The sequence below is a fragment of the Tupaia chinensis genome, unplaced genomic scaffold (assembly GCF_000334495.1).
Source record: "Tupaia chinensis unplaced genomic scaffold, TupChi_1.0 Scaffold000094_1, whole genome shotgun sequence".
In the NCBI taxonomy this organism is placed as follows: domain Eukaryota; kingdom Metazoa; phylum Chordata; class Mammalia; order Scandentia; family Tupaiidae; genus Tupaia; species Tupaia belangeri.
In genome coordinates this window covers 3,803,085-3,829,167 of record NW_006159556.1, presented here as the reverse complement: position 1 = coordinate 3,829,167, position 26,083 = coordinate 3,803,085, and the positions used below count along the sequence as shown (strand labels likewise).

The following is a 26,083-nucleotide window of genomic DNA, read 5'->3' as shown; positions in this document are numbered from 1 at the left end:
GATTTTTGCTATTAGGGTATGTGTGCTTGTCAGAGAGACAGAGAGATAGACAGACAGCAAGAAATCACCCCAAAGGAGGATGGCCATGCTGCAATTCCTTCTACTCCATTCTTTCAGGATTTTGGGCACACAGGTATACACGCCCAGTGTGAATTTCAAGCCACCAGATCTGGGACTTGAACTGCAGTCAGTCATGTGAGAGTCCAGCGCTTTAATCATTATGTCACCTATTGGCCCCAGTTCTACCTGTTTTAAATAGCAGTGACTAGAAGGTTTTCTTTTCTTTCTTTCTTTTTTTAATGTTCAACCTAAGTCATTCTATTTTTACTATGTTCTAACTAAGAGCAACTGTTGACATGTAGTCTGTATGCTTATGGTAAACACGGAGCTGTGAGAGGGAGCAACAGTGTACTGTAAGACCTCTGGATTCACAGAGACCCAAGTTCAAATACCAGCTTTGCCACCTGTTTAGGAATGTGACTATGAGGAAGTTATTTACAATCTCTGAGTCTCTGATGGCCTTTCACAGCTGTTATGACTGGGTAGCAGCTACGGGTAAATTGTGTTACTTCCTTCTTTAATACACACAAACACTAAAAGGTTCAGCATTACTTCTACTAATTGGAGATATCTAAATGCTAACAGTATTTCATTCTCTTGTCAAGAACTATGAATTATGCTGAAGTAATACAAACAACTTATGTCAATATGCATGCATAAGTAAGTGTGATATAAGCTGGTGACAACCCTCTGAACCCATTTCCTCCTCTGTAAAGGAGGGGATTACTAACCACAATGTAGCTACTCACTTATCAGGAACCTACAAAGTGCCAAACGCAGTCTGAGATGCATAACATATCAGTAATTCTTAGGAGGATAGTCAAAGAGAGCCATTATTATTCCCAGTTCATAGACATTCAAAGCCTTGCAATGGAGAAGGTGTTGAACAGGGGTAAAACAATACTGCTATCACTCAGGGGCTGACAGAAACACCAAATCTCAATACCTCCTTTGCAGTACAACACGATCTCCAGATTATTCACAGGCATACTTTTTTAAAGAATTATTTATTTTATTTTATTTATTTATTTAGTATTATTTTACTTTTAGAGAGATTTTTACTATAGGGCACATGCACTCTCCAGAGGGATAGAAGGCAAGAAATCACCCCCCTGGGGGGATAGCCTTACCACAACCCCTTCTCCTCCATTCTCATCTAGGGACTTTGGACATGCAAGTACCTGCAACCAGCATGAGTTTTAAGCCGCCAAGTCCGTGACTTGAACCATGTAAATATGTGGGAGTCCAGTGATGTCACCACTATGCCATCTGCTGGCCCCTTATCATTATTTTTAATTTGCTATAGAGCATATGCACTCACTAGAGAAAGTGAGAAAGCAAGCTGCCAGGTCCAGGACTCGAACTGTGGTTGGTCATATGGAAGTCAACACACGTACATATTAAAGTTTGAGAAAGCACTGCTCTAATGTCCTTTCCAACTCTGCAATTCACTATGTAATCAAAAAGCAACAAAAGGCCAGCTCTGCAGTCTGATGGTTGAGGGAGCCAAAATCTACACGGCCAACTTTGAACCCTGGCCCTGGAGCCTTGAAAAGCACTTCTGGTGTGGGTGTGCATACATGAGCACAGGCCTATGCTCAGGATCCTGACAGGATGGAGAGATGGAGGAGAAGGCGCTATGGCAGGCCCACGCCCCCATCGTGGGGATGCTCTCTCTCTCCACCCCCATCTCTTTCTGGTGAGTGCACAAATCCTCTGGCAAGTTTTTATAAAGCAATATAAAGATGAATGCAGCCTTTATACACATAAAATACTTACTGGTTTATTTAAAGTAATCAACATAACTTCCTTTGAAACGAAATTGACAAAAACAGAGCTTCAGACCTTCCAACGTTTATTTGGGGTCAGGTGCTAGAACAGAGGTGGCACAACTGGACCCAACAGAAACAGTCCTGAAGTAATGGCCCGGGACCTCTCCGAGCATGCCAGGCCTGCATGCACTCCCATGACCTGGGCAGGCTGGGACTAGAGGTAGACTGTGACACGAAGACTCTGTTAGGGGTGCCTCTCTCTCTCTCTCTCATGGGAATAAATAAATAAATAACTTTTTTAAAATTTAGCAAAATACATTCCATTTGTAGCCTTTTATCTAAAAACATGTGTCTTCCTTAAAGGTGATCTCTTACTTCAGGTCTGTCTACCACCCCTAGAAACAGATAGAGGTAGATGTCTTAAGCATGAAAGAAAAATTGAAACAAAAGATATGAATGAGAACCTTAAGAATTCAAAAGCACATCTTAGGACTGAGTCCACTTAGGGCTAAAAGCAATTTAATTTTTATTACTATGTCATCTTATGATACTTGCCACTGAATATCTTGATGTATTAAACTGCAGAAATACCATCCACTCACCAACAACATATAAGCAACCATGAAGCTCACTAACTCCATTGCCTGCTCTTCGTTGACCCATTTCTTTAACTTCTATCCACTTATCCAGATGGGGATCATACCTCTCCACACTAGACAAAGAAGCCACTCCGTCATTGCCACCTACTGCATAAACATGGTTCTAAACGAGGAAAAACAAAAAACACATGACGTTAGAATTTGAGCAGATTTAGATGCTGTCTTCATTGTAATATGTTACATATTATGGTATGTAATTGGTATCTGCATGGTGGTGCTAAGACTGTGTCAGTCCTTTTCGTTTGGTAATGAACATGACATCGTGCAATTCAAAGTCAAGTTACTGTATACTTACTATGAGAGCCACAGAGCCAACTCCTCCACGGGGAGTATTCATCGGTGCCACCGTACTCCACTGATCAGATTCTATGTCGTACCTCTCCACATCATTGAAGCAAGTGTTGTCATCTAACCCTCCGATTGCATAAATTGGGCCACCTAAGGAGGCCAAAGCAATACCTCGCCTGCAAAGACAATAATATATGATTTAGCATCTGGGTTCTAGGTAAAAAGAAAAAAAAAAGTGTCCCAATGCAAGTTATTTTTTATGTTAACCTTCAGACAGTAGGGGTTGTTTCCATTATTTTCAGATTTATCAAAACTTCTAAATTGATGGCTATGGAGTTGCCAAACAATCCAACTGCATGTGAACAGTGCCCCCTGGAGTGGTACAGTGCACAGTCTACACAGACTATTTTAAACTCAGAAGAAATCATAAGATAAAGCCCAACAAAATAGTATTAAAGGGCTTAGAATACCCAATGAGTAAAACACAGATGCGCAACTGAGAGATTCGTGAGCTAACAGAGATGCCTGCCATAGAAATTAGAAACCAGTCTCATTTCTGAATCCACGAACTGCAGAGCTCCTTTAGTCACAGGGTTTCACTCTCCTATACAAAAGAACATTCATTTTTATATCATGAGCTTTATATCTAAAGGGCATTATTTCTCTTTTTTGTAAGGAAGAAATTTAGCCCATGTTTAAAGCTAATTCACTGTAATGATAGTCATTAAAAAAAAAAATCTCTTTTTTTTTTTTTTTTTTTTTAACAGAGAGACTTTTGCTATAGGTTGCACTCGCTAGAGACAGAAAATGAGAAATCACTCCTCGGGGTTGGGGGGTGGGGGAGGATGGTCATGCTGCAATCCTTTCTCCATTCTCCTCTGGGGAATTTAGGCACATACACACGCATCCGGCTCGTTTTAAACCACTGGGTCTGGGACTTGAACGGCAGTCAACTATGTGGGAGTCCAGCGGTGTAACCAATATGCCACCTGCTGGTACCCTCAATAAAACAAAATTAAAACAAATAATAATAAAACAAATTAAAATGAAATAAGGAAACATTAAAAAAGCATTGCAGCAACTAAAAGCTATTCTAAAAATATTTGTCGCTGACTTGGAAAAAGTTAGTGACAGACCTCTATTACCTTGCTGCTTCATTTGAAACACGGCTGTTATTAACGAATACAGGTAAAAGCAGGTAGAAAAATGCCTGGCCCAGATTGAGTGCTTATATAAGCGTCTGCGATTACTATTGCTGCGGGAAGTAGCTGTTCCACGACATTCTAACTCTGCTTTATCAGAGTATTCTAGGAAAAAATTCTTATCATTTATCTGCTCAGTCTCTTTCATCTCTTTTCTCTTGGGTATAAATCAGTAATTAACCAAATACTATGGTAATAAAGATGTTTAAAGTGCCAATACTCTCCACCCCCACCAGCTGTGATAACCAAACAATGTCTTTAGACATTGCCAAGTGTCCCACAGAGGGTACAATCATCTTCGGTTGAGAACCACTGATCTGTTGCAATGCTACTATTTTTGTAAATTTTTATGTAAAAATCAATGCTCATGGAGGCCAGCAGGAGGTGTAAACTAGACTTCCTCATGGCTGATTTTGGTTCAAGTCCCAGACCTGGCAGCTTGCTTTCTTACTTTCCCTTTCTCTCTCTCTCTCTCTGGTCAAATTAAAAATAAATAATATGATAAATAAAATTAAATTCATAAGTAAGTTTTTTTTTAATTAATGCTCGTGTATAAGTGAAAACTGTGACTATAATTATAGTACTCTAAATCATCATTCTATTATTTCTTTATTTTAGAGAGAGATTTTTGCTATATGGTGTACACACTTTCCAGAGAGAGAGAGAAAGTGAGAAATCACCCCATAAAGAGGATGGTCACACCACAATCCCATCTCCTCCATTCTCTTTTTTAAGATTTTGGGCATGCATGTACACGCACCTGGCATGTTTCAAGCCGCCAGGTCTGGGACTCAAACCATGATCAGCCCATGTGGGAGTCCAGTGATGTAACCGTTATGCCATCTTCTGGTCCCCATGAGTCTAGTCTCCTTTTTTTGAGAGATTTTTTGCTATAGGGCACATGTGCCACTGGAGAGCTAAAGATAGACAAAGAGACAGAATCACCCCACACACACACACCGGGGAGGCGGCTTGGTCATGCCACAATTCCCTTCTCCTCCATTCTCCTCTCAGGATTTGGGGCATGCATGCACACGTGTCCAGCGTGTTTGAAGCCACGGGTCTGGGATCTGAACAGCAGTCAGCCATGTGGAAGTCCAGTGCCTTAACCACAATGGCACCTTCTGGCCCCCTATTATTATTTCTTAACGAAATACAGTTTTATGACAAAGCATCACTTCAGATACTCTAGCAAAATGTGAGCAGTTTCTAAAAACAGAAGTAAAAATGAAAGGATTTTGGATTATAGGAAGCTTCACTTTCCACCACCAATTCCAAAGGAATTTCCAAGCCCATCTACCTCTTTGTGTTCATTGATGCCTTCATCATCCATTTATTAGTGAGCGGATCAAACATCTCCATGCTACCTAAATGCTCATTGCCATCATGTCCACCTACTGCATACACTTTACCTGTCAGGCAGAAAAACATGTGAGTTGATAATGACCTTTATGTATAAATACTGTATAAGCTTCTAAACATGCTTTTGCTCTACATTATTTAAATGTTCAATCACTATCCCCTTAGGTTTCTCAACTTTTTCTTACTTAAGATAAAATCAGCAATCATGTTTCCAAAGAATGTTTAATAAAAGTGGAAAATGCTCTTAATATGTTATAGAAAGAAAACCTAAAAGTTTACACAATAGGCTCAAACTTCTAAACAAAAGAAACAAAAATACACACAGAAATACTGGAAAGCAGAACCAGCAGTTGGCGTAATGTCTGTGTCGCTGGACTCTCATGTAGTCGACCGTGGTTCGAGTCCCAGACTGGGTGGCTTAAATTCACACTGGGCATGCAGTAATAAGTAAAAAAAAATAATCGGTAATAAGTAAAAAAAAAAATAATAATCTAACTTCAGTAATAATAATTAAATAGATATAGAAAAGAGCTGATATTTATTTATTATTTGGGTGCAGTAAACGCTTTACCTAAGTCTGACTTTTTTGGGGGGAAGGGGTGTGTTAGAGGGCATGTGCTCTTGCCAGAGAGAGACAGAGAGAAGGAGGAAGAAGAGAAAGCAGCCCCCAGTGGGTAATGGTCACAGGGCGATGCTTCTCCCTTCCTTCCCACCCTTCAGGATTTTGGGCACACATACATGCTCACACACAAGCCTGGCATGTTTTTCAAACTGACAGGTCCAGGACTCAAACCACCCAGTCTGCCATGTGGGATCCAGCTGCTGTAACCACCAGGCCATGAAGTCAGGTCCCTTATTTGATATTTTTGCAAATATAACTCAGAATAGCTTATTTTAACTTTTCATCTCCACCTCATGCACCTATATGCAACACCCTGTACAGTGAACATCTGTGGGCACAAAAACAAGTAATCAGGATCCAAATATCTTAGCAATACATTGAAAAATATTTTAGAATTTAGCCATTTTCTTGGATAGAGAATTTCTCAAAGTTGAAATATTTTAAAGTAGCTGTAATGATGTCATTTGACTTAAGACAAGAGTGCGACCCACCTTCCACGGAGATTACACCCACGTGTCGCCTTCGGCTATTCATTTCCGGTCCAAAGAACCAGCTGTTTTTGTTGATAGAATAGCATTCGATACTGCGAAAGGGGTCGCCAGAGCCACCTCGGCCACCTACACAGAACAGCACACCTAAAGAGAGCCACCAAATATAGATTAAAATCGCAGCTCTCAATTAAAAAAAAAATAGTATGGAAAAATACTTAGGAAGTCAAAATTTTTAGTGATGGCAAAAAATTATGTTATCTGGATAGTATTGAGTGTGGCTTTAGTAACAGAAATCTAACGTAATTGCCCTGCTCCATTCAAACTTCTCAAAGAACAAGGTACACTGGTTATCTTTGCTTGCTAGTATGCTGTTACAGTACGGCTTATACCCCACCCAGGGCATAAAATTGCTCCTGCTGAGGTCCCAACAAAGCTAATCAACAGCTAAGTTAATGTCATACTAGTGACAACTGCCAACATCTGATATGTTGATCACCCTGGTTTTTCTAGGGGGAAACTTCTTTCTTTCTGGTTCTATAATTAGGTCGTCGGCAAAGTTAGGACACATTTTCCCATGCAAAAATGTGTCATGACTTTCCTGATGACCCAGTAACAAAGTCTCCTTTAGTCTCTAGTTGTGACTTTCCCTGTTTCTATCTTTTCCATGTTCATCCTTACCCAGCTTCTCACATACTTTACGCTCACACAGGTCAGGGTCACATTTGTTCTGAATTTCATCTGTACTCTGACACCTCGTAAGCGATGCTCCTAAACCACATTTCTACTTGATTCCCATAAGCTTCTCAAACCCAACGAGTTCAAAAGAATCTCCCCTCCTTGCCTAATCAACAACCTCTTCCCTCCCCAAAGTGTCCTCTCTTTCCTCTGTTGCCACTGCCACTTTCTTAGTTCAGGTCCCTATCAGCTCTTAGTCACCCACTGCAAAGAACTGTCTGTCCTCTCTTACTATTTCCTAATAAGCGTTCTTTTGCATTCCGATTGTTAGCTGTCTGTTACAGCAACAGTTTTCAAAAACATCAGCAAATGTGACTGAATTCTACACACAAAAAATGATTAAGAGGGCAAATTTTGGGATCAGCAGTTGCCGTAATGGCTATGTCACTGGACTCCCATGAAGTTGACCGCGGTTCAAGTCCTGGACCCAGTGGCTTAAACTCACGAAGGGCTCTCTCTGTCTTTCTGGCGAGCACACGTACCCTACAGCAAAAAATCTCTCAAAAACAAAACAAAACAAAAAAGATGGCAAATTTTATGTTATATATATTTTGCCATAATTTAAAACAAAAACTAGTGTGAGTCTGAATCGCCTGGAGGTCATAAAACACAGATTGTTGGGCCTGACTCCCAGAGTTTCTGATTTAGTGGGTTTGAGATTAGTCCAAGAAATCAGACTTTTAACAAGGTGCAAGTGAAGGCTGAGGCTGCTGGTCCTGGGGGACCACTTCCTTTACTCTGAGAAGCACTGACTGCCTTTTAAGATACTCTTAGCACAGCACCACGGCCTTCTGGGACCTCACCCAATTCCTTGCCTCCCTTCAACTTCGCGCTCCTGCAACATGCAGTGCTCATCCTTGGTGTTCCTGTTCCTTTTGGGAACTATAATGCACTTGAGACAGAGTACTGAAATAATCTAGGATGCGGACATCTGTCACAGAGTCCAAGCTCAGTTAAGGCTGTGTACTAAGCATTAACAAGGATCAGCACACTTCTGGCCTCTACAAGGCACTCAGTAAATGTAAAATGAACTGAATGCCCCTTTCCCTAACTGGCACCCAGAAGGACATTTACTTAATAGTCAAAACTAAGGCTGGGGTTTACCTCCTCTGTAAGACCTCTTTTGATCCTTCCAAGGTAAAAATAACCACTCTTTTCTTTGTATATCTCACTGTATTTTGTGATTATATCAAAGAACCTGTAAAACTTTATTGCACTTATTTATTCAAATGTCTATTTCCCTAGCCTAGTCTGCAAGTTCTCCCAAAATAGGGCTGGCTATCCTCTACGTGTCTGCACTTCTACTGCCTAACCCAGAGCCAGGCACGGGGTGGGCACTGAATAACACGTGCTGAATGGCTGCAGAAATGAATGACCGGAACTGCTGACACTTTCACACTCACTGAATATTTACAGAGAAATTTAAAGTTGGAAGAGACTTTAAAGATCAGATAGTCAAAGAGTTTATAAATTAACAGAAGTCTTGAGAATTAAGAAATTTGCTCCAAATTACTGACATTTAATGGCATAGTTGGGATTAAATTCCCAGAACGTAATTCTCATCACTGATTAGATTTTCTATAAATGAAAACTAGTATTTCGCATAGACAGGTCATCTAGTAACACAACATAGAGAGGGGCAAGCAGGTGGTGTGGTGGTTAAGGCACTGGACTCCCACATGGCTGACCATGATTCAAGTCCTGGACCTGGCAGCTTGAAAATCAAGCCAGTCACCTGTGTGTGTGTGTGTGTGTGTGTGTGTGTGTGTGTGTGCCCAAAATCCCAAGAGGAGAATGGAGGAGACATGATGGCGGTGTGGCCGTCCCCCTAGAGGATAATTCCTCACTTTCCCTTTGTGTCTGGGGAGCATATGCGCCCTATGGCAAAACCTTAAAAAAAAAAAAAAAAAAAGAGTAGAGGGAAAAAAAAACCCTTTCTCTGTTATTTTTGAGCGTGGCCTTCAGCATACTTCAACTTCTCTCATTCTCAGTCTCCTCATCCATAAAGTGGAATCACTATCTGTGTCATGAGAGTTTAATCCTGTGCTTAAAATCTACTACATAAAGTTCTTGTAAACACGGCCAGCAGGTAGTGTGGTGGTTAAGGCGCTGGACTTCCACATGGCTGACTGAGGTTTGAGTCCCTTGCTTTCTCACTTTCTCTCTCTGTCTCTCTCTGGTCTAATAATAACAATAATAATAATATATAAAATAATTCTAATAATTATAAAAAAAAGTTCTTGCCATCACGTAGGAGACTATGTATGTAACTGGTATATTTTGACATATAACCTAGGTTGTTAGAATTCTGTTTGAGGAACCAGCACATGGTATAATGTGTACATCACGGGACTCCCACATAATTGATCATGGTTCGAGTCCCAGATCTAACAACTTGAAACTCACACTGGGTTCGTGCGCATGTATGCCCAAAATTCTGAGAGGAGAATAGAGGAGAAGGAATTGCAGCATGGCCATCCCCCTGGGGGATGATTTCTTGCTTTCTGTCTCTCTGTCTTTTACTGTCTCTCAGTGAGCGCACATGCCCTTTGGCAAAAATCTTAATTCTGTTTGAGTTCAAATCTAAATCTGAAGAAGAATTTTATCAAGTATCTTGACTTTTTAAAACAGGAATCAAAACTAAATATTAAAAACCCCTACATGAAAAAAATAATTCCTAACATCATCCTATAAAAAAGAATAATGGTCTATTCATTTTAAACTAATTGTTTAGAAGAACTATGTCGTAGGAGATGCAAGACTTTTCAGTCTTTTTTTCTACCTAGATAAATTTGCCTTTTACTCATTATCAAGAATTGCTTTGTTGTTGTTTTCAGGCTCTTTACTCCACAGCTTCATTATTTGATAACTCTAAATTAGGTAACAGCAAATAAAGAGAATGACTCTATTCAGAGTTCTCTTCCTGAATTTCTGGACTCAGCTTATCTTCTCTCACCCCTCAAAGATGTTGCTCTCTATAAATATGAAAAATGCAAGTGAACATTAACTAAGGTCTTTGAAAATTACCGTCTAAGGCTGTATCATCGTAGACTTGTGCTGAGTACACTCTATGATGGTCGCACAATGACAAAATTGCACCATGACCCATTTCTCAGAGCGTGTCCCCATCATTAAGCAATGCATAAGTGTCTTAAAATTAAGTTTGGGCAGTCGTAAACAACCCTCAAATATAATAAAAATCATTCTAACAGAGTTGACAAAATGAGTAATTTAATTACCAGCAGTATGCTTCCTTGGGGTTGTCCGAACAGAGTATTCAAAGTCAGGTACTGCTCTGCTACTCAAATGAAGGTGGTAATTTCTTGCTTCATCCAGTAAATCTCTACATTTTAGATTTTGCTTCACAATCTGTTCTTTTGCCACAACACCCATAAGAAAATCCACTGGCAACAATGGCAGACGGACCTAAGATCATGAATAGGTGCAATATGAAATTTAAGTTATAACAATGATTTCAGTCTCCATTTTTTCACTAAAGTATCTTCTCATTTTAAAACGTATTTCTTCGTAAAGCCTTCCGGGAGCCGGAGGATGGCACTGTGGTAATGCAGCTGGACCTAGGTTGGTTAAGACCCTGTTGTGGATGCTTCTTTCTTTCATTAAGGTTTTTGCAATAGGGTGCACGGGTTCAACAGAAAGGAACAAAGAAAGAGAGGGAAAGTGAGAAATAACCTCTAAGGGGGATGGCCATCCCTCCTTCTCTGGTCTCCTCTTGGGATTTTGGGCACACACAAATTTCTCCCTCAAGGAACAAAAACTGGGTGGTCGAAAAAATCATGACAGATTTTTCTATGCAAAATTGCATCATTACTTTCCCAAGGACATACATTTTCTTTCTTTCTTTCTTTCTTTCTTTTTTTCTTTCTTTCTTTCTTTCTTTCTTTTTTTTTTTTTTTTTTTGAGTTTTTGCTATGGGGCGCATGCACTCGCCAGACAGACAAAGACAGAGAGACAGAAAGCAAGAAATCACCCCCAGGGGGGATGGCCACACCACAATCCCTTCTCTTCCATTCTCCCCTCAGGATCTTGGGCATGCACATGCGCCCGGCCTGAGTTTAAGCCACCGGGTCCAAGACATGAACCGCGGTCAGCTACATGGGAGTCACGCTAACTAGCCATTACGCCAACTGCTGGTCCCCCAATGACATACATTTTCTAAAAAAAGCCTTTCTAATATTTAGATGAAATTCAACATACCAAAATTTAAAGCAACTTGCAGTTATGAGCTATACTAATAAAAAAAAAAATCAGACTATATGTTAAATTCATCTACCCTTTTAAATAGACTTAAGAAGACTGGTTCAAAATAACCCAGCTGTCTTCATTTAAATGATTTATTCATTTTCCAAATTAGTACTGACCCAATCATAAGATCCCTTTCTTGCTGAGGCAAAGGAACAAACAAAACAAAATGGTTGTGCTTTGTTCCTTTGCCTTTTTTTAAAAGAATTTTGCCATGAGACCCATGTGTTTGCCAGAGAAAGATAGAGACAAAAGGATAGAAAGAAAATGAGAAATCACCCTACTGGGGTGGTGGGGGTCATGCCACAATCTCTTCTTCTCTATTCTCCTCTCAAGATTTTAGGCACCCATGCACACAGTGTGATTTTCAAGCCACTGGGTCTAGGACTCAAACTGCAGTGCCAACCATGTGGAATCCAGCCCTTTAACCACCACACCACCTGCTGGTCCCTGTACCTCTACTTTTTAAGCCAAGAACAAACATATGTAAATTGATTTGTTTCTTATTTAAAAACAGAAACCTTTTTTTAAAATAATTATATTAATTTTACTCATTCATTTATTTTAATTTGACCAGAGAGACAGAGAGAAAGAGAGAGGGGAAAGCGAGAAAGGAAGCCACCAGGTCCAGGACTTGAACCATAACTGGCCATGTGGGAGTGTCCAGCACCTTAACCACCATGCCACCTGCTGTCCCCCTAAAAATAGAAACATTTATAACTAAAACAAATAAGTGTTGTTTCTTCAAATCCCTTGGAGGACCATAAATAACTTAAGAAGGTACTCCCTCTTTCAGCAGAGGCACTCACCATTCTTCTCAATGATGCACTCATCTTCTAGTGGACTAGAGGTGACCAAGCCAGGTAATAATATTTTGAGATAAAGCACAAACACACAGGGGTTGAGTCTAATCTCTCTTCTCACACGCAGTGGTTCCTATATCTACTGCCAATCCCTTCCCCAGTAAGGTTTTCCTTACTATCTTAAAAAAAAAAAAAAGCACAGGAACAAAAAATAAGATATAGCTGAAAATAATGGTATTTTTCATTTGTTTTTGTTAGCAAAATTATTCTGTTTTTTTAAAAAAGTATTAATTTAATTTTATTCAGAGTTATTATTACTGTTAATTTAATTTTTGCTGGAGGAGACATGAGCGCATCAGAAAGAGAGAGAAGGGGGTGGGGACTAACCTGGAGGTCTGGGACTGAAACTACAATCAACTGTGTGGGAGTCCAGTGCCTTAACTATCACGCCACCTGCTGGCCCCAGCGATCTTACTTTCAAAATACTTCTAAGAGAGAAAGGCCTAAGTGTTCTGAACTTTTACACCCCTATTTGCTGGAGGACACATGAGCGCATCAGAAAGAGAGAGAAGGGGGTGGGGACTAACCTGGAGGTCTGGGACTGAAACTACAATCAACTGTGTGGGAGTCCAGTGCCTTAACTATCACGCCACCTGCTGGCCCCAGCGATCTTACTTTCAAAATACTTCTAAGAGAGAAAGGCCTAAGTGTTCTGAACTTTTACACCCCTATGGATATATAAATATTGCTTACATGCATTTGAAAAAGTTTTTGTCCCTTTATAACCACCCCTTGAATGCTTTTCTTTACTTCATCTGCCTATACTATCTAAAATAAGAACTCTGGTAACTACATGAAAGTTCATTCTTCCAACTATTTGTTAAAAGAGTTGATAATACCATTGGGACATTTCGTATTACTAAATTTAGTATAATTATATATCACTAAGAGTTTTTAAGTACAAAGTTTTCTTTTCTCTTTTTAGTTTGCCAAAGGGCATATGTGCTTGCAAAAGAGAGTGAGATAGAAAGTGAGAAATCATCCCCCAGGGATTAGGACCATGCTGCAACCCCTTCTCCTCCATTTTCCTGTCAGGATTTTGGGAATGCACACACACCCACATAGGGTCCAGAACTCAAACCACGAAGTTGGCCAGGTGAGATCCAGCTGCCTTAACCACCACGTTGCTGGCTGGCTCCGAGCACAAAATTTTAACAAAAAAATAATTATCAGTAAGTAAGAAAACCCTCTTTTAAGTGGTAGAATTCTACTTTTCAGGAATAAGTGACAAAAGAAAGGAGAGAAATCAGGAGGAGAAAGAGAGCAGGATGGGAAAAGGGAGGGAAAGAAAAGAAAAGAAAACAGAGGTCCCAAAGGGTCTACTTACCTCTCTTACCTAAGTAATCCTGTTCAAAGTAAATAAAAAATTAAAAAATAATAATAAAGATACATAGTCCTGAGATAAACACATCACACCACACTGAGAAACTGAATAAAAAGTGATGTGTCTTACAGTTCTTCCCAGAGTAAATTTATAGCATTAAGAATAACTGTTATTCGTAAACTAATTCATTAAAATTTAGAAACGTCATTATAAAGCAATAATTATAAATTATACTAATTTAGAGCTATTTCCTCAGAACCACTTTAATTAGCATAAATAAAATATTCATTACTTCATTAGGATTAAACGCAGAGAATGACATTACTAATTCAAATGCGACAAATTTAAACCTATCCCTAAATAGTATATAGCAAGTGGGTAGGAAAGTAAAAAGTGTTACAGAGTTTTATGGTTGTGTCACATCAATGACATGCCTTCAGATAATAAACGAAGAAAAACACCGACCTGCTTTCATCTCATTTCTATACACAACCGTACTTCAGCCCATACCTGTGCAAGTGTTTCATCCAACCATTTGGAATGATGCTGAGGGTTAGCAAGAAGCCACTTGATGGCAGCACTATAGACCTGCTTTTCATTCTCAATATTTAGATCGCTGGAGGACAGAAGCTTGTGCAGGTGCTGGGGTGACACACTTACAAAGTCTTCACACTCGACTACTTCAGTGAAATGCTCGCAGGCATACTGATCGGCCATGTCCATTAAGTCTATTCGATTGTGACTTTCTGCAAAGGCTCTTACTGCCAGGCAATTGGAGGGATGAAAATGTAGCTTCATGTATTCACAACAAGCTCTAGCAACCAGTTCCACCTGCAGGATACAGGCTGCATACAAGAGAGGCTGGACATTATCTACAGTCAAAGTGAGTCGTGAAGAATAGACAAACTTGACCAAGTCTTCTATTGCGTCACCATCAAAATCTCTGATTTCGATGAGCGTCTGCTTGGCTTCAGCCATTTCAGAGAGAAACATGGCTCTGAAGTAGGGGATAACACAGGCCAATACCAGTTTGTGACAAGAGATTAGCTTTGAGCCAACCTGTGGAAAACAAACCAAAACAAAAATCGGTTGAGTATCAAAATCAACTTTAGTCAACACAGGGTTTGTGTTCTAGCAGGCTTAAACCCGCCAGACAAATTTAGACATCTCAATAAAGTAATCCTTTGGTCACTTACTTAAAAGTCAGGCACTTTTCTTTTAAATTAGACACTTCTTTTTTACATATATCCGTGGCACACACATGGTAAACTATGATTTTCGAAGGAGTCTTGAGTTTTTTCATTTTCTATTTAAATTATTTTAAATATGTTTCCTATAAAAGTATTTTTAAAAAACACTGAACTCTCACCACCTTAATTGCTGCAAAATCAGACTGGTTCCAACTGTGTGCCATTACAAACAAGGCAGTGGTGAACTTCTTTGCAGCTGAACCTCTGTTTATATTCTCTATTACTTCTCACAAAAGTTCCCATAAATAGAAGCACTTCCTCAAAGGACAGGTACACTGTGGTGTGTACTGCCCAACTATCTATTTCTGAGCTACTTTTAAAAGAAATAGTTGCCAGGGCAAGCAGATGGTGCAACGGTCATGTCCCATGTGGTCGACTATGGTTTGAGTCCTAGACCAGGTGGCTTAACACTCACACCAGGCACGTGTGCATGCATGCCCAAGACCCCGATAGGAGAGTGTAGAAGGGACTGTGGCATGGCCGTTCCCCTGGGGGGCGGAGGGTGATTTCTCACTTTGTCTCTCTGGTGAGTGTACATGCCCTACAGCAAAAATCTCTCTCAAAAAAAAGAAAGAAAGAAAGAAAGAAAGAAAGAAAGAAAGAAAGAAAGAAAGAAAGAAAGAAATAGTTGCTAACTTGATGAACAAAAACATTCCCATTGCCTTTCTTTTACTTATAAAATGGAATAATTCATAAATCTGCGGCTATTTGTATTTCTTCTCTGAACTATGGATTTTTGCTTTTATTTGTGAGAACTCATCATACATTTAGGGAATTAGGCATTTTTCATAATACACTGAAGAGGCTGAGAAAAGGAGAAGGACAGTTTCACCTTCAGAGTGACATCACAGAGTTCTCCATTCTCATAAAACCGAAGAAGAGAACCATGAAAATCTTTCCAAGCTTCATTTGCTTCAAAGATAAAGGAGTCTTCTCCATCTCCATCGGGAACTGAAGCTCTGTTCTTTATTTGCTGCTGCTGCTGCTGCTGTCTTTTGCCCTTGGTAAAGTGACTCCTACCTTGTTTTACATTTAGAGATTCTGAAGCCATTTGCATTAATCTTCTTTTAATATAGCTCTCGTCTTAAATGTCCCATGTATTCTTTTTTAAAGGCAGAAGGTAGATGCAGCCACTATACTTCAGACATTTTTCAAAACCCACTCAACTGCCATCATACGGTTGACTGAAACTAAAAAAATCAATGACACACACAAAGACAAATGAAAAGAAAAAGACTACCATTAGTAAATAAAATTTACAAATAATACCATATATGAGGTCTTTGGAAAGTTCTGTAAAAATGTGCATTATGGAAAAATCATGCATGAATTTCAATATTTTTTAAACCAAAATAAACTCATAATTTTATTCCATTTTTCCATGAACTCTGTGAAGAACCCTTGTACATGAAATAACCACAATAATCATTGAAGAAAAACAAGTAACTGTAGTTTTTTTAAAAAAGAATTATCTTATTTAACTTTATTCAATTTGACCAGAGAGGGACAGTGTGTGTGTGTGTGTGTGTGAGAGAGAGAGAGAGAGAGCCCAAGAAAGCAAGCCACTAGGTCCAGGACTCAAACCGTGGTTGGCCATATGGGTGTCTAACACCCTTAACCACCACACCACCTACCAACCCCAATAAGTATAGTTTTTACACTAAATGTTACATAATTTATTGCAGCTAATTATATCAGTAAAGGAAATACTTTAAAGTTTAATGAAAACAATTCAATAGAACATGACTTTTGAGATGTAGAATGCTCTATATTCCAAAAGAGAGGCTACTGACTAAAAATGTTAAGTTTGGAAACTATATCCAATGATGCAACAAAAACAGAAGGCTGTTTTGATTGGATTAGGTTCCATCACTTACCAACTGTATGACCTTGAGCAAATGACAAATGATCTCTTCTGTGAAATGGGGATACCACTTATAGCAATTTTTCTAAAATAATTATTTTTATCTAATTTATTATTATTACTTTTTAATTTGACCAAAGAGAGAGGGAAAGTGAGAAAGCAAGCTGCCAGGTCTGGGACTCAAACCATGGTCTACCATGTGGGAGTCCCGTGCCCTAACCATCACGCCACCTGCCAGCCCCATAGGAACATTTTTAAGGGTTAGCAATCCTGTTCTGGCAGGCATAGGTACCACTGCATTTTATGAAGATACCATTTTATTTGCATTTTTACATAGAATTTATCAGTTTTTAATATAAAAATCAAACGTACCACATTATCAAAGCCTATTTAATAAATCTATACCATCAATAATCTTATGCTATAGTTGTACTGTGGTGACAGAAACAGGAGATATTTAAAAATTTTTTTGAATATGGGGCTGGCAGGTGGCATGGTGGGTAAGGTGCTGGACTCCCACATGGCCAATCATGGTTCAAGTCCTGGGCTCAGTGACTTACTTTCTCACTTTCCCTCTCTCTCTGTCTCTTTCTAGTCAAATGAAAAAATAACTATAATAATTCTTTGAAATAATTTTTTAGTGTATTTAAAATTTCTTATTTACATTTAAGTGTTGTACATTTGGGGATGGTTTTTCAAAGCATGCATGCAGTGTGTGATAATCAAATCAAGGATACTGCCATACCTTCATCTTCAACTGGGAACATTATGCTATGCTCTTCACCTTCAATTTTGTTCTACTAGTTGGTTTTTACACACACACACACACACACACACACAATTGGAAACATTCTTTTATTTTACTCTTGTGGTATACGTTTCCATAACCTACTCATCTTGTTTATACGCATTCCTATGTCTACTAAATGTTTTTTTCCTGAGGCCCTCACCCCCAAACACCCCGACTCCCATGTGCGGTCTCTGGTATCTACTCTACTTATGTCTTCTCTCTGGTATCTACTCTAATTATGTCTTCCCATCTCTATCATAAAGTGTGCACATCCCGTATGTGTTAAGCGGGTCCGTACACTGTTTGTCTTTCACAGTCTGGCTTATTCCACTTAGCATTATTAAATCTCGTAGATTCATCCATGTGTGTTGAAAAACAGAATCTCACTGTTCTTTATGATTGAGTAGTAGTCCAATGTGGATATGTCAATCATCGGGCATACAGGTTAATTTCATGTCTTAGCTATAGTGGATAATGCTGCAATAATGTGGATTGCACTAATTTACACAGTGGTTGTACTAATTTACATTCCCACCAACAGCTCAAAAGGAATGTGTTTCCTCACAACTTTGCCAGCACTTGTTCTTTGTTTCTTTTGTTGTTTTTGCTTTCTCTTTTTAAAAGACAGCCATCTGACTGAGGTTAGGTGAAACTTTATTGTGGTTTCAATTTATATTTCCCTTATCATAAGAGATGCTGAACATTTTTTCATGTGCTTTTTTAGCCATTTGTCTTTGGAGAGTTGTCTATTTAGACTGATTGTCCACTTTAATTAGATCACCAGGTGTGGTTTTTTTTTTTTTTTTTTTTTCTTTGTAAGTGAGTTGCTTGAGTTCTCTGTATGTTTTAGTTAACAATCCATTATCTGAAGCATAGTTTGCACATACTTTCTCCATTGTGTGCTTTGTTTCTTTACTGTTTCCCTCGCTGTGCAGAAAGTTTTTAGCTTGTTGTAATCTCACTTGTCTATTGTTTGGTGCTGCCTGTGCTTCAGGGATCTTATTTGAAATCTTTGTCTACTCCAATGTATTAAAGTGTTTCCGCCCCCCCATGTTTTCCACAAGTAGTTTCATAATTTGGGGGCTTTCCATTTAGATTTTTCAACAATTTTGAGTGAATTCTCATTCATGGTGAGAGATAAGGGTTTAGCTTCATTTTTCTGTAACTCAATATCCAGCTCTCTAAGCACTACTTGTTGAAATGACTTTTTTCCTACACTAGAGTGTCTTCTGCTCTTTGATCTGGGGGTAATTTTAGATTTTTTTTTTTTTTGAGAGGGTTTTGCTATAGGGCACATGCACTCACCAGAAAGACATAGAGAGACAGAAAGCAAGAAATCCCCCCCCAGGGAGGATGGCCACACCGCAATCCCTTCTCTTCCACTCTCCGCTTGGGATCTTGGGTACTCACGCACACGTGCCACCGTGAGTTTAAGCCACTGGGTCTGGGACTTGAACCACGGCTGACCACATGGGAGTCCAGCAACATAGCCATTATTCCAACTACTGGTTCCAATTTTAGATTTTCTATTCTCTTCCAGTGGTCTGTGTCTTTATATGCCATTAGCATGCTGTTTTGATTATTACAGCTTTGTAACATGTTTTTTAAAAATTTGCCAGAGGGCACATACGTTTATCAGAGAAAGACAGAGAGAGGGAAGAGAAGGTACCCTTCATGGGGCATGGTCATGCCACAACCTCTTCTTCTCCATTAATTCCTCCTTTCAGGATTTTGGGCATAAATATACACACGGCTGGCTTTTCAAGCTATCAGGTCGAGGATTTGAAATGTATTCTTAGTCACGTGTGACCTAGATCCTTTAACCACCAGGTCCTGGGCTTGCCCTGCTATATATTTTGAAGTTGGATAGTGAGATCTCTCCAATTTTATTCTTTTTGCATAGTATTGCCTTGGTGATATGGGTTTTTATGATTTCAGAATTTCTATTTCTGTGAAGAACAGGGGTTGGCAGGTAGCCTGGTAGTTAAGGGTGCTGGACTCCCACAAGGCCAATAGTGGTTCAAGTCCCAGACCTGGCGACTTGCTTTCTTTCTCACTTTCCCTCTTTCTCTCACTCTGTCCCTCTCTGGTCAAATTCAAATAAATTAAGTGAAATAAAGTAATTCTTTTAAAAAATAACTTATACATTGATAGGGATTGCACTGAATTAATAAATTAATTTGGGAAGTATTAACATTTTTTTTTTTGGAGAGGTTTTTGCTATAGGTCATGTGCGCTCGCCAGAAAGACAGAGACAGAGACAGAAAGCGAGAAATCACCCCCCAGGGGGGATGGCCATGCTGCAATCCCTTCTCCTCCATTCTCCTCTTGGGATCTTGGGCACCCACGTACATGTGCCCAGCGTGAGTTTAAGCCACTGGGTCCAGGATTCAAACTGCGGTTGACTACATGGGAGTCCAGCGACATAGCTATTACGCTAACTACTGGTCCCTGGAAGTATCGACATTTTAATGATATCAATTCTTCCAATCCAAGAACAGAAAATGTCTTTCCTCTTTTTTTTTCTTTTTTTTTTTAATTTCTTCCTTCAGTTTATTCAGTTTTTATTGTAGAAATCTTTTGCCTCTTTAAGTAGACTTATTCCTAGGGTTTGTGTGTTCGTCTATCATAAAGGGATTGATTTCTTCAGTTCTGCCTCAGTCCATTTCTTGCTAATGTTTAAGAAACTATACACTTTTGTATACTGGTTTTGTATCCTACAACATTACTGAATTCACTTATCACTTTTAGGAGGTTTATCATGAATGTATACGATTTTCCATGTCATCTGTAAATAGGGACAATTTAACTTCTTTCTTGCCTATCTGAATACCCTTTATTTCACTCTTCTGCTAACTGCATTAGCCAGGACTTTCAATGCTATGTTGAAAAGGAGTGGAGAAAATAGACAACCTTCTTTTCTTCCATTTTTAGTAGGGAAACTTCCAGCATCTCCTTGCTCAGTATGATGTTAGCTGTGGCTTTTTTGTGTGTTAAGAAATGCAGCTTCTATACTTAGTTTACTGAGTATCTTATGAAGGGATGTTGTACTTTATCAAGTGCTTTTTCTACCTAATAGTATATGATTTTTAGCATTCCTTCTTTTAATGTGATGTATTTTTCTTTTTTTGAGAAGTTTTTGCTATAGGGCGTGTGCGCTCGCCAGAAAGACAGAGAGACAGAGAGATAGAAAGCGAGAAATCACCCCCCTGGGGAATGGCCACGCCGCAATCCCTTCTCCATTCTCCTCTCGGGATCTTGGGCATACACGCACATGCGCCCGGTGTGCGTCTAAGCCACCAGGTCTGGGACTCGAACCACGGTAGACTATGTGGGAGTCCGGTGACAAAGCCATTACACTAACTGCTGGTCCCTTTTTAATGTGCTGCATTACATTTGTTGTTTTGCAGATGCTAAACCATCTTTGTATCTCTGGGAAAAAGACTACTTGGTCATGGTGTATAATCTTTTATATGTGCCATTGGATTCAAACTGCTAGTATTTTGTTGATGATTTTGATGTCTAGAGTCATCAGGAATATTGGTCTGTAACTTTTTTTGTAGTCTTTGTCTGCTTTTTGTATCAATATAATTGTGGCTTTGTAAAATAAGTTTGGGAGGGTTCCTCCCATTTGGACCTTTAGAAATAGTTTGAGAACTGGTGTTAACTCATCTTAAAAGATTTTGTAAAATTTAACAGCAAAGTCATCTGGACCTGGACTTTTGGGAGACTATTACTGATTCAATCTCTTTGCTTGCTATTAGCCTATTCAGATGATTTCTTCTTGGTTTAATCTACGTATATTGTACGCAACCAGAAATTTGCCTTCCTCTTTTAGGTTTTCCCATTGGTCGGAGAATAGTTCCTCTTAGCACTTCCTAATGATCTTTCGTATTTCTGTGATGTTATAATACTGCCTTTTTCATTTCTGATTTTATTTATCTGGCCCTTTTTCTGTTTTTCCTTATTTAGCCAGCATTTTGGTGACTTTATCCTCTCACTTTTCTTTCACTTTTTTGTTTTATTCTCTATTTTACTTCTTTCAGCTTTTTCCTGTTTGTGGTTTTGGTTTGGTTTTGTTTTCTTCTTGATTTGGCTTTTCCAGTTCCTTGAGGCTCTCAGTCAGCCAGAGTAATAGGTACACCTGGCATGTTCAATTTTACCTGGGATCCAAATCTAAGGCTCCCACGCAGCTCCAGTATTGTGCAGTGATGTCCTACTGCCTGTGTCATGGCAGCGTGGATGGTGACTTATCTTTGGAGAGGTGTTTTTTTTGTTTTTGTTTTTGTTTTGCTATAGGGTGCATGTGCTCGCCAAAGAAACAGAGAGACAGAAAGTGCGAAATCATCCCCCAAGGGGGATGGGCATGCCACAATCCCCTCTCCTCCATTCTTCTCTTGGGATCTTGTGCATGCACACACATGTGCCCGGCATGAGTTTAAGCCACTGGGTCCGGGACTCCAACTGAGCAGTTGGCCATGTAGGATCCAGCTGCCTTAACTATCATGCTACTGCCTTGTCCAAATTAGGATGCATTTCTAAGTTTGAACTCATTCTTAACAACAGAATTTGGAAATAAGCTAAATATAACTGACCTGTTTTCCTTGCATAGTGATAGTTTGTAGTCTATAAAGGTTTTACACTGTAAAGCCAACTTCTATTTCTGGATTAGTTACTAGTAGCATTCACAAGGCTTGGAGAATATGAGGTGATATTATATAAACTTATGAATGAATCTATTTGTTGGAGTAATGTCTTTTTTCTTGAGATTTTTTTTCCCCTTTTAAATTGGTTAATAATTTAATTTTGAGACCAAATTTTTTCAAGTTTCAAGTGTCTAAAGCAATACTTGGGAATTTATAGAATAAAGTAGTAGAACTATGACTCTGTAGACTTGCCGTGTATAAAAATAGTGTAAGGGGTCTATATACAACTGAAAGATAAATTGGAGAGTAATGTGCCAACATTTGTAGTATAATTTATGTGTAAAAGATAAGTCACTGGGACCAGCAGTGAATATATATTTTTTTCTTTTCTTGGAGAGGTTTTTTGTTTTTGTTTTTGTTTTTTCTTATTGGGTGTGTGCACTCACCAGAAAGACAGAGAGAGACAGAGAGATAGAAAGCGAGAAATCAACCCCCCAGAGGGGATGGCCACGCTGCAATCCCTTCTCCATTCTCCTCTCGGGATCTTGGGCACGCATGCACACGTGCCTGGCATTAGTTTAAGCCACCAGGTCCAGGACTCGAACCGCGGTCGACTATATGGGAGTCCAGCAACATAGCCATTACGCCAACTGCTGGTCCCAACATATTTGAAGTTACCTTTCAATATGTTCAAAGTATTCCCTTTATTTTTTCAAAATGACAGTACTCATTTTAGTTTTTTAACAACTCTTAAAAGTTCTTATAAAACAGAAGAGCCGGTCCAGGCTCTGAGGAGCAGCCAGTAGTTTATCAGACTACAGAGCTGGAAGCCTCATGCAGAGGCAGTGCAAGTCCTTGGCCCAGGGGCCTGAAAACATGCTGGACGCATGCTCAAGATCCTAGCAGGCTGGCAGACTAGAGAAGGGGGGCTGTGGCTGATCCCTGTGGAGTGTGCCCTTCTATCTCCTCTCTCCTGAGTGAGCATGTGGTCTATAATAAATAAAATGATTAAACAGGGGCCGGCAGGTGGCGTGGTGGTGGAGGTGCTGGACTCCCACATGGCTGGCTGTGGTTCAAGTCCCCGACCCGGCGACTTGCTTTCCCATTCTCTGCCTCTCTGTCTCTCTCTGTCCAAATTAAAAACAGTAATTTAAATAATAATAATAAAATAAAGAGTCATTTGTCAAAACTCATAGAAGGTACACCACCGAGAACAGTACAGTATGAACTTTGGGTGATAATAAATTGTCAGTGTAGTGGTAATAGTATACTATTGTGGTGGGGCATTCTGATAGGGAGGGACTCTGTATGTCTGTGAGGCCGGGGTATTTAGAAATCTCTATACCTTCCACTGTAAATTCAAATCTGCTGGGAATTCAAACTGTTCTAAAAAAACAGAAGGGCTGGCCTGTAACTAGGGGAGTAGGATCCCCCATGGCCTCAAGGCACTGGAACCCCAGCCCTGGCAGCTGGGAAAACATGACAGGTGCTCACGATGTGCTCCAAATCCCCATAGGATGACAAAATGGAAAAGGGATAAGGCGTGACCACACCCTTCTGGGGGTATTTTTTTCCTCTGACTATCTCTGGCAAGTGTGTGTGCCCTCTGACAATTAAAGAAATAACAAAAATTTAAAATGTCTTTTGGGGGATCAAAATTTACCTGACTGGGACCAGCAGATGGCATAATGGTAATGTCACTGGACTCCCATGTAGTCAACTGCAGTTCGAGTCTGGGACCTAACAGCTTAAAACTCACATCGGGTACATGTATGTGTGCACCCAAAGTCCTGAGAGAATGGAGGAGAAGGGGCTGCGGTGTGGCCATCTCCCCGGGGTGATTCTCCCTTTCTGCCTCTCTCTCTGGCAAGAACACATGCTCTATAGCAAAGATCTCTTAAAAACAAACAAGCAAGCAAAAAACAAATTTACCTCACTTTTTTCTTTAATGAGGAAATACTGGTTTTTGTTTTTTGTTTGTTTGTTTTTTGCTATAGGGCACGGGCCTTCGCCAGACCGAGAGGGAGGGAAAGTAAGAAATCATCCCTCAGGGGGATGGCCACACTGCCTTCCCTTCTCCAGTTTCCTCTTGGGATTTGGGGCACACAAGCACACATGCCTGGAGTGATTTTCAAGCCATTGGGTCTGGGACTCAAATTGCACAGTCAGCCAGGCGGGATTCAGCCTAAACCACCCTGCCACCTGCTGTCCCGGTTATTATAATTTTTCTTTTGAGTTATCCTCACTGACTGTAAAGTTAAGCTTCTGGTCAGGATAAAGAACTTCCAATTATTACAAAATATATCATCTATTACAAATTATTTCACCAGAGGGTGTGTGTTCTCATCAAAGAGAGAGCAAGAAGGAAAGCTCTTGCCAGAGGATGTGTGTTCTCACCAGAGAGAGAACAAGAGAGAAAGCACCCCCACTGGAGTGTGGGCGGTCCATAATCTTCCTTTCTCCATCCCCTCAGGATCTGAACGCCCACGACAAGGCATGTTTCTCAAATCTCTGGGAGGGATTCCAACTGCTGCCTGCCATGTGAGATCTTGCTCCATATGCAAGAGCTGCACTATGGAGTCAGCCCAGAAGATGTGACTTTTAAAAACATTAACAGTAGTCTTAACAAATGTTAAAAGAACCCACAGCTCTCGATGTTAAAATGATGAAGCTAAATGCACACAGCTGAACAAAGTATGCTGAGACATTCTTCTTAAAGACTTATTTTAACTTTATCTATTGCATTTGTTTACTTTATGCATTTAAATTTGACCAGAGAGGGACGGAGTGATAGAGAGAGGGGAGGGATGAATTAGAAAGCAAGCCACCAAATCCGAGACTTGAACCCCTTGTCGGCCATATGGGAGTCCAACGCCTTTAACCACCACGTCACCTGCCTGCCCCGAGATTTTTTTTTTATTAACTTTATTTATCCATTTATTTATTTATTTTAATTTGACCAGAGAGGGATAGAGAGAGAAAACAAGCCGTCAGGTCCAGCACTTGAACCGTGGTTGCTCATGTGGGAGTCCAGCACCCTTAACCACCATGCCACCTGCTGGCCTGAGACATTTTTTTTTATAAACAAATACGTATGTTTATACTACGTATTTGGTATCTTACGGGCAATGTGAAAAGTCTGAAGTGGATCGGTCACTCTGACAAAATAGAGGCGCCAGGAGGAAGTAGGAGGAAAACCAGCATCTAAGCCAAAGCCACCTCTACGCAGCTTTCCAGGCGCCAGTAGAATTAGCAGCTGTCCCTTGCTACCCAAGTGTACCCAGGCAGGGCCAGGACGCCAGGGAGAGGGAGGAAGATTTCCTCAAAGAGAGCAAGAAAGTCAATGTCACCAACTGACATAAAAGACAAACAATGCAAAGGAAAAACAAACAAACAAACAAAAAATGCATCCAGCAGATAAAACACCCGGCTCGACCCAGCTTCTAAGAACTTTTCTCCAAAGTATCCTCCCAAAGCGGTTACAACCATGGCTAAAGGGCCAACATTAAAGTCAGGCATTTAAAACAGATGAGAGAGAATATTGGGAAAAGTTTTCTACGAAAAGTCACCTGATGAAACATTACCAGGAGAGAAATGTAGAGAGCTTTTCAAACCCGTGCGCGCAACTCTGCAAGTGCAGACACGTCAACTGCGCAGTCCCGACCGCCTTCCCAGCCGGGAGTGGACCGAGGACAGAGCGGGTACCGGGCAGCAGCACGCCACCCCGCAGCTGCGCGCCCTGACCGCGGCTGCAGCGTCTGCGCTCAGACCAGAGGCGCTCTCGGAGTCGGGGTGCAGCACCGCGCGGGAGACTGCGCCCCAAGCCCGAGCGGGTGGCGAGCCCCTGGGCCGGCGAGCCCGGGACTGGCGGTGCCTCCCCCGCCCCAGGGCA

At 40.2% G+C, this 26,083-nt stretch overlaps 1 protein-coding gene across 2 annotated transcripts in view; it reads right to left on the bottom strand.

Annotated features, from left to right (window-relative positions):
- The window catches only part of LOC102493322 (kelch-like protein 8), a 20,779-nt gene extending 4,702 nt beyond the window's left edge, over positions 1-16,077 (bottom strand). For both annotated transcript variants that reach the window (XM_006143267.3, XM_027769863.1), the window contains exons 1-7: positions 15,724-16,077; positions 14,152-14,700; positions 10,431-10,617; positions 6,457-6,600; positions 5,282-5,393; positions 2,787-2,955; positions 2,435-2,594 (exon numbers count right to left, since the gene is read on the bottom strand). In XM_006143267.3, the coding sequence (XP_006143329.1) occupies positions 2,435-2,594; positions 2,787-2,955; positions 5,282-5,393; positions 6,457-6,600; positions 10,431-10,617; positions 14,152-14,700; positions 15,724-15,948 (1,546 nt within the window). In that variant the 5' untranslated portion in view covers positions 15,949-16,077. The remainder of the gene's footprint in view (positions 1-2,434; positions 2,595-2,786; positions 2,956-5,281; positions 5,394-6,456; positions 6,601-10,430; positions 10,618-14,151; positions 14,701-15,723) is intronic.
- Positions 16,078-26,083: the final 10,006 nt, after the last annotated feature.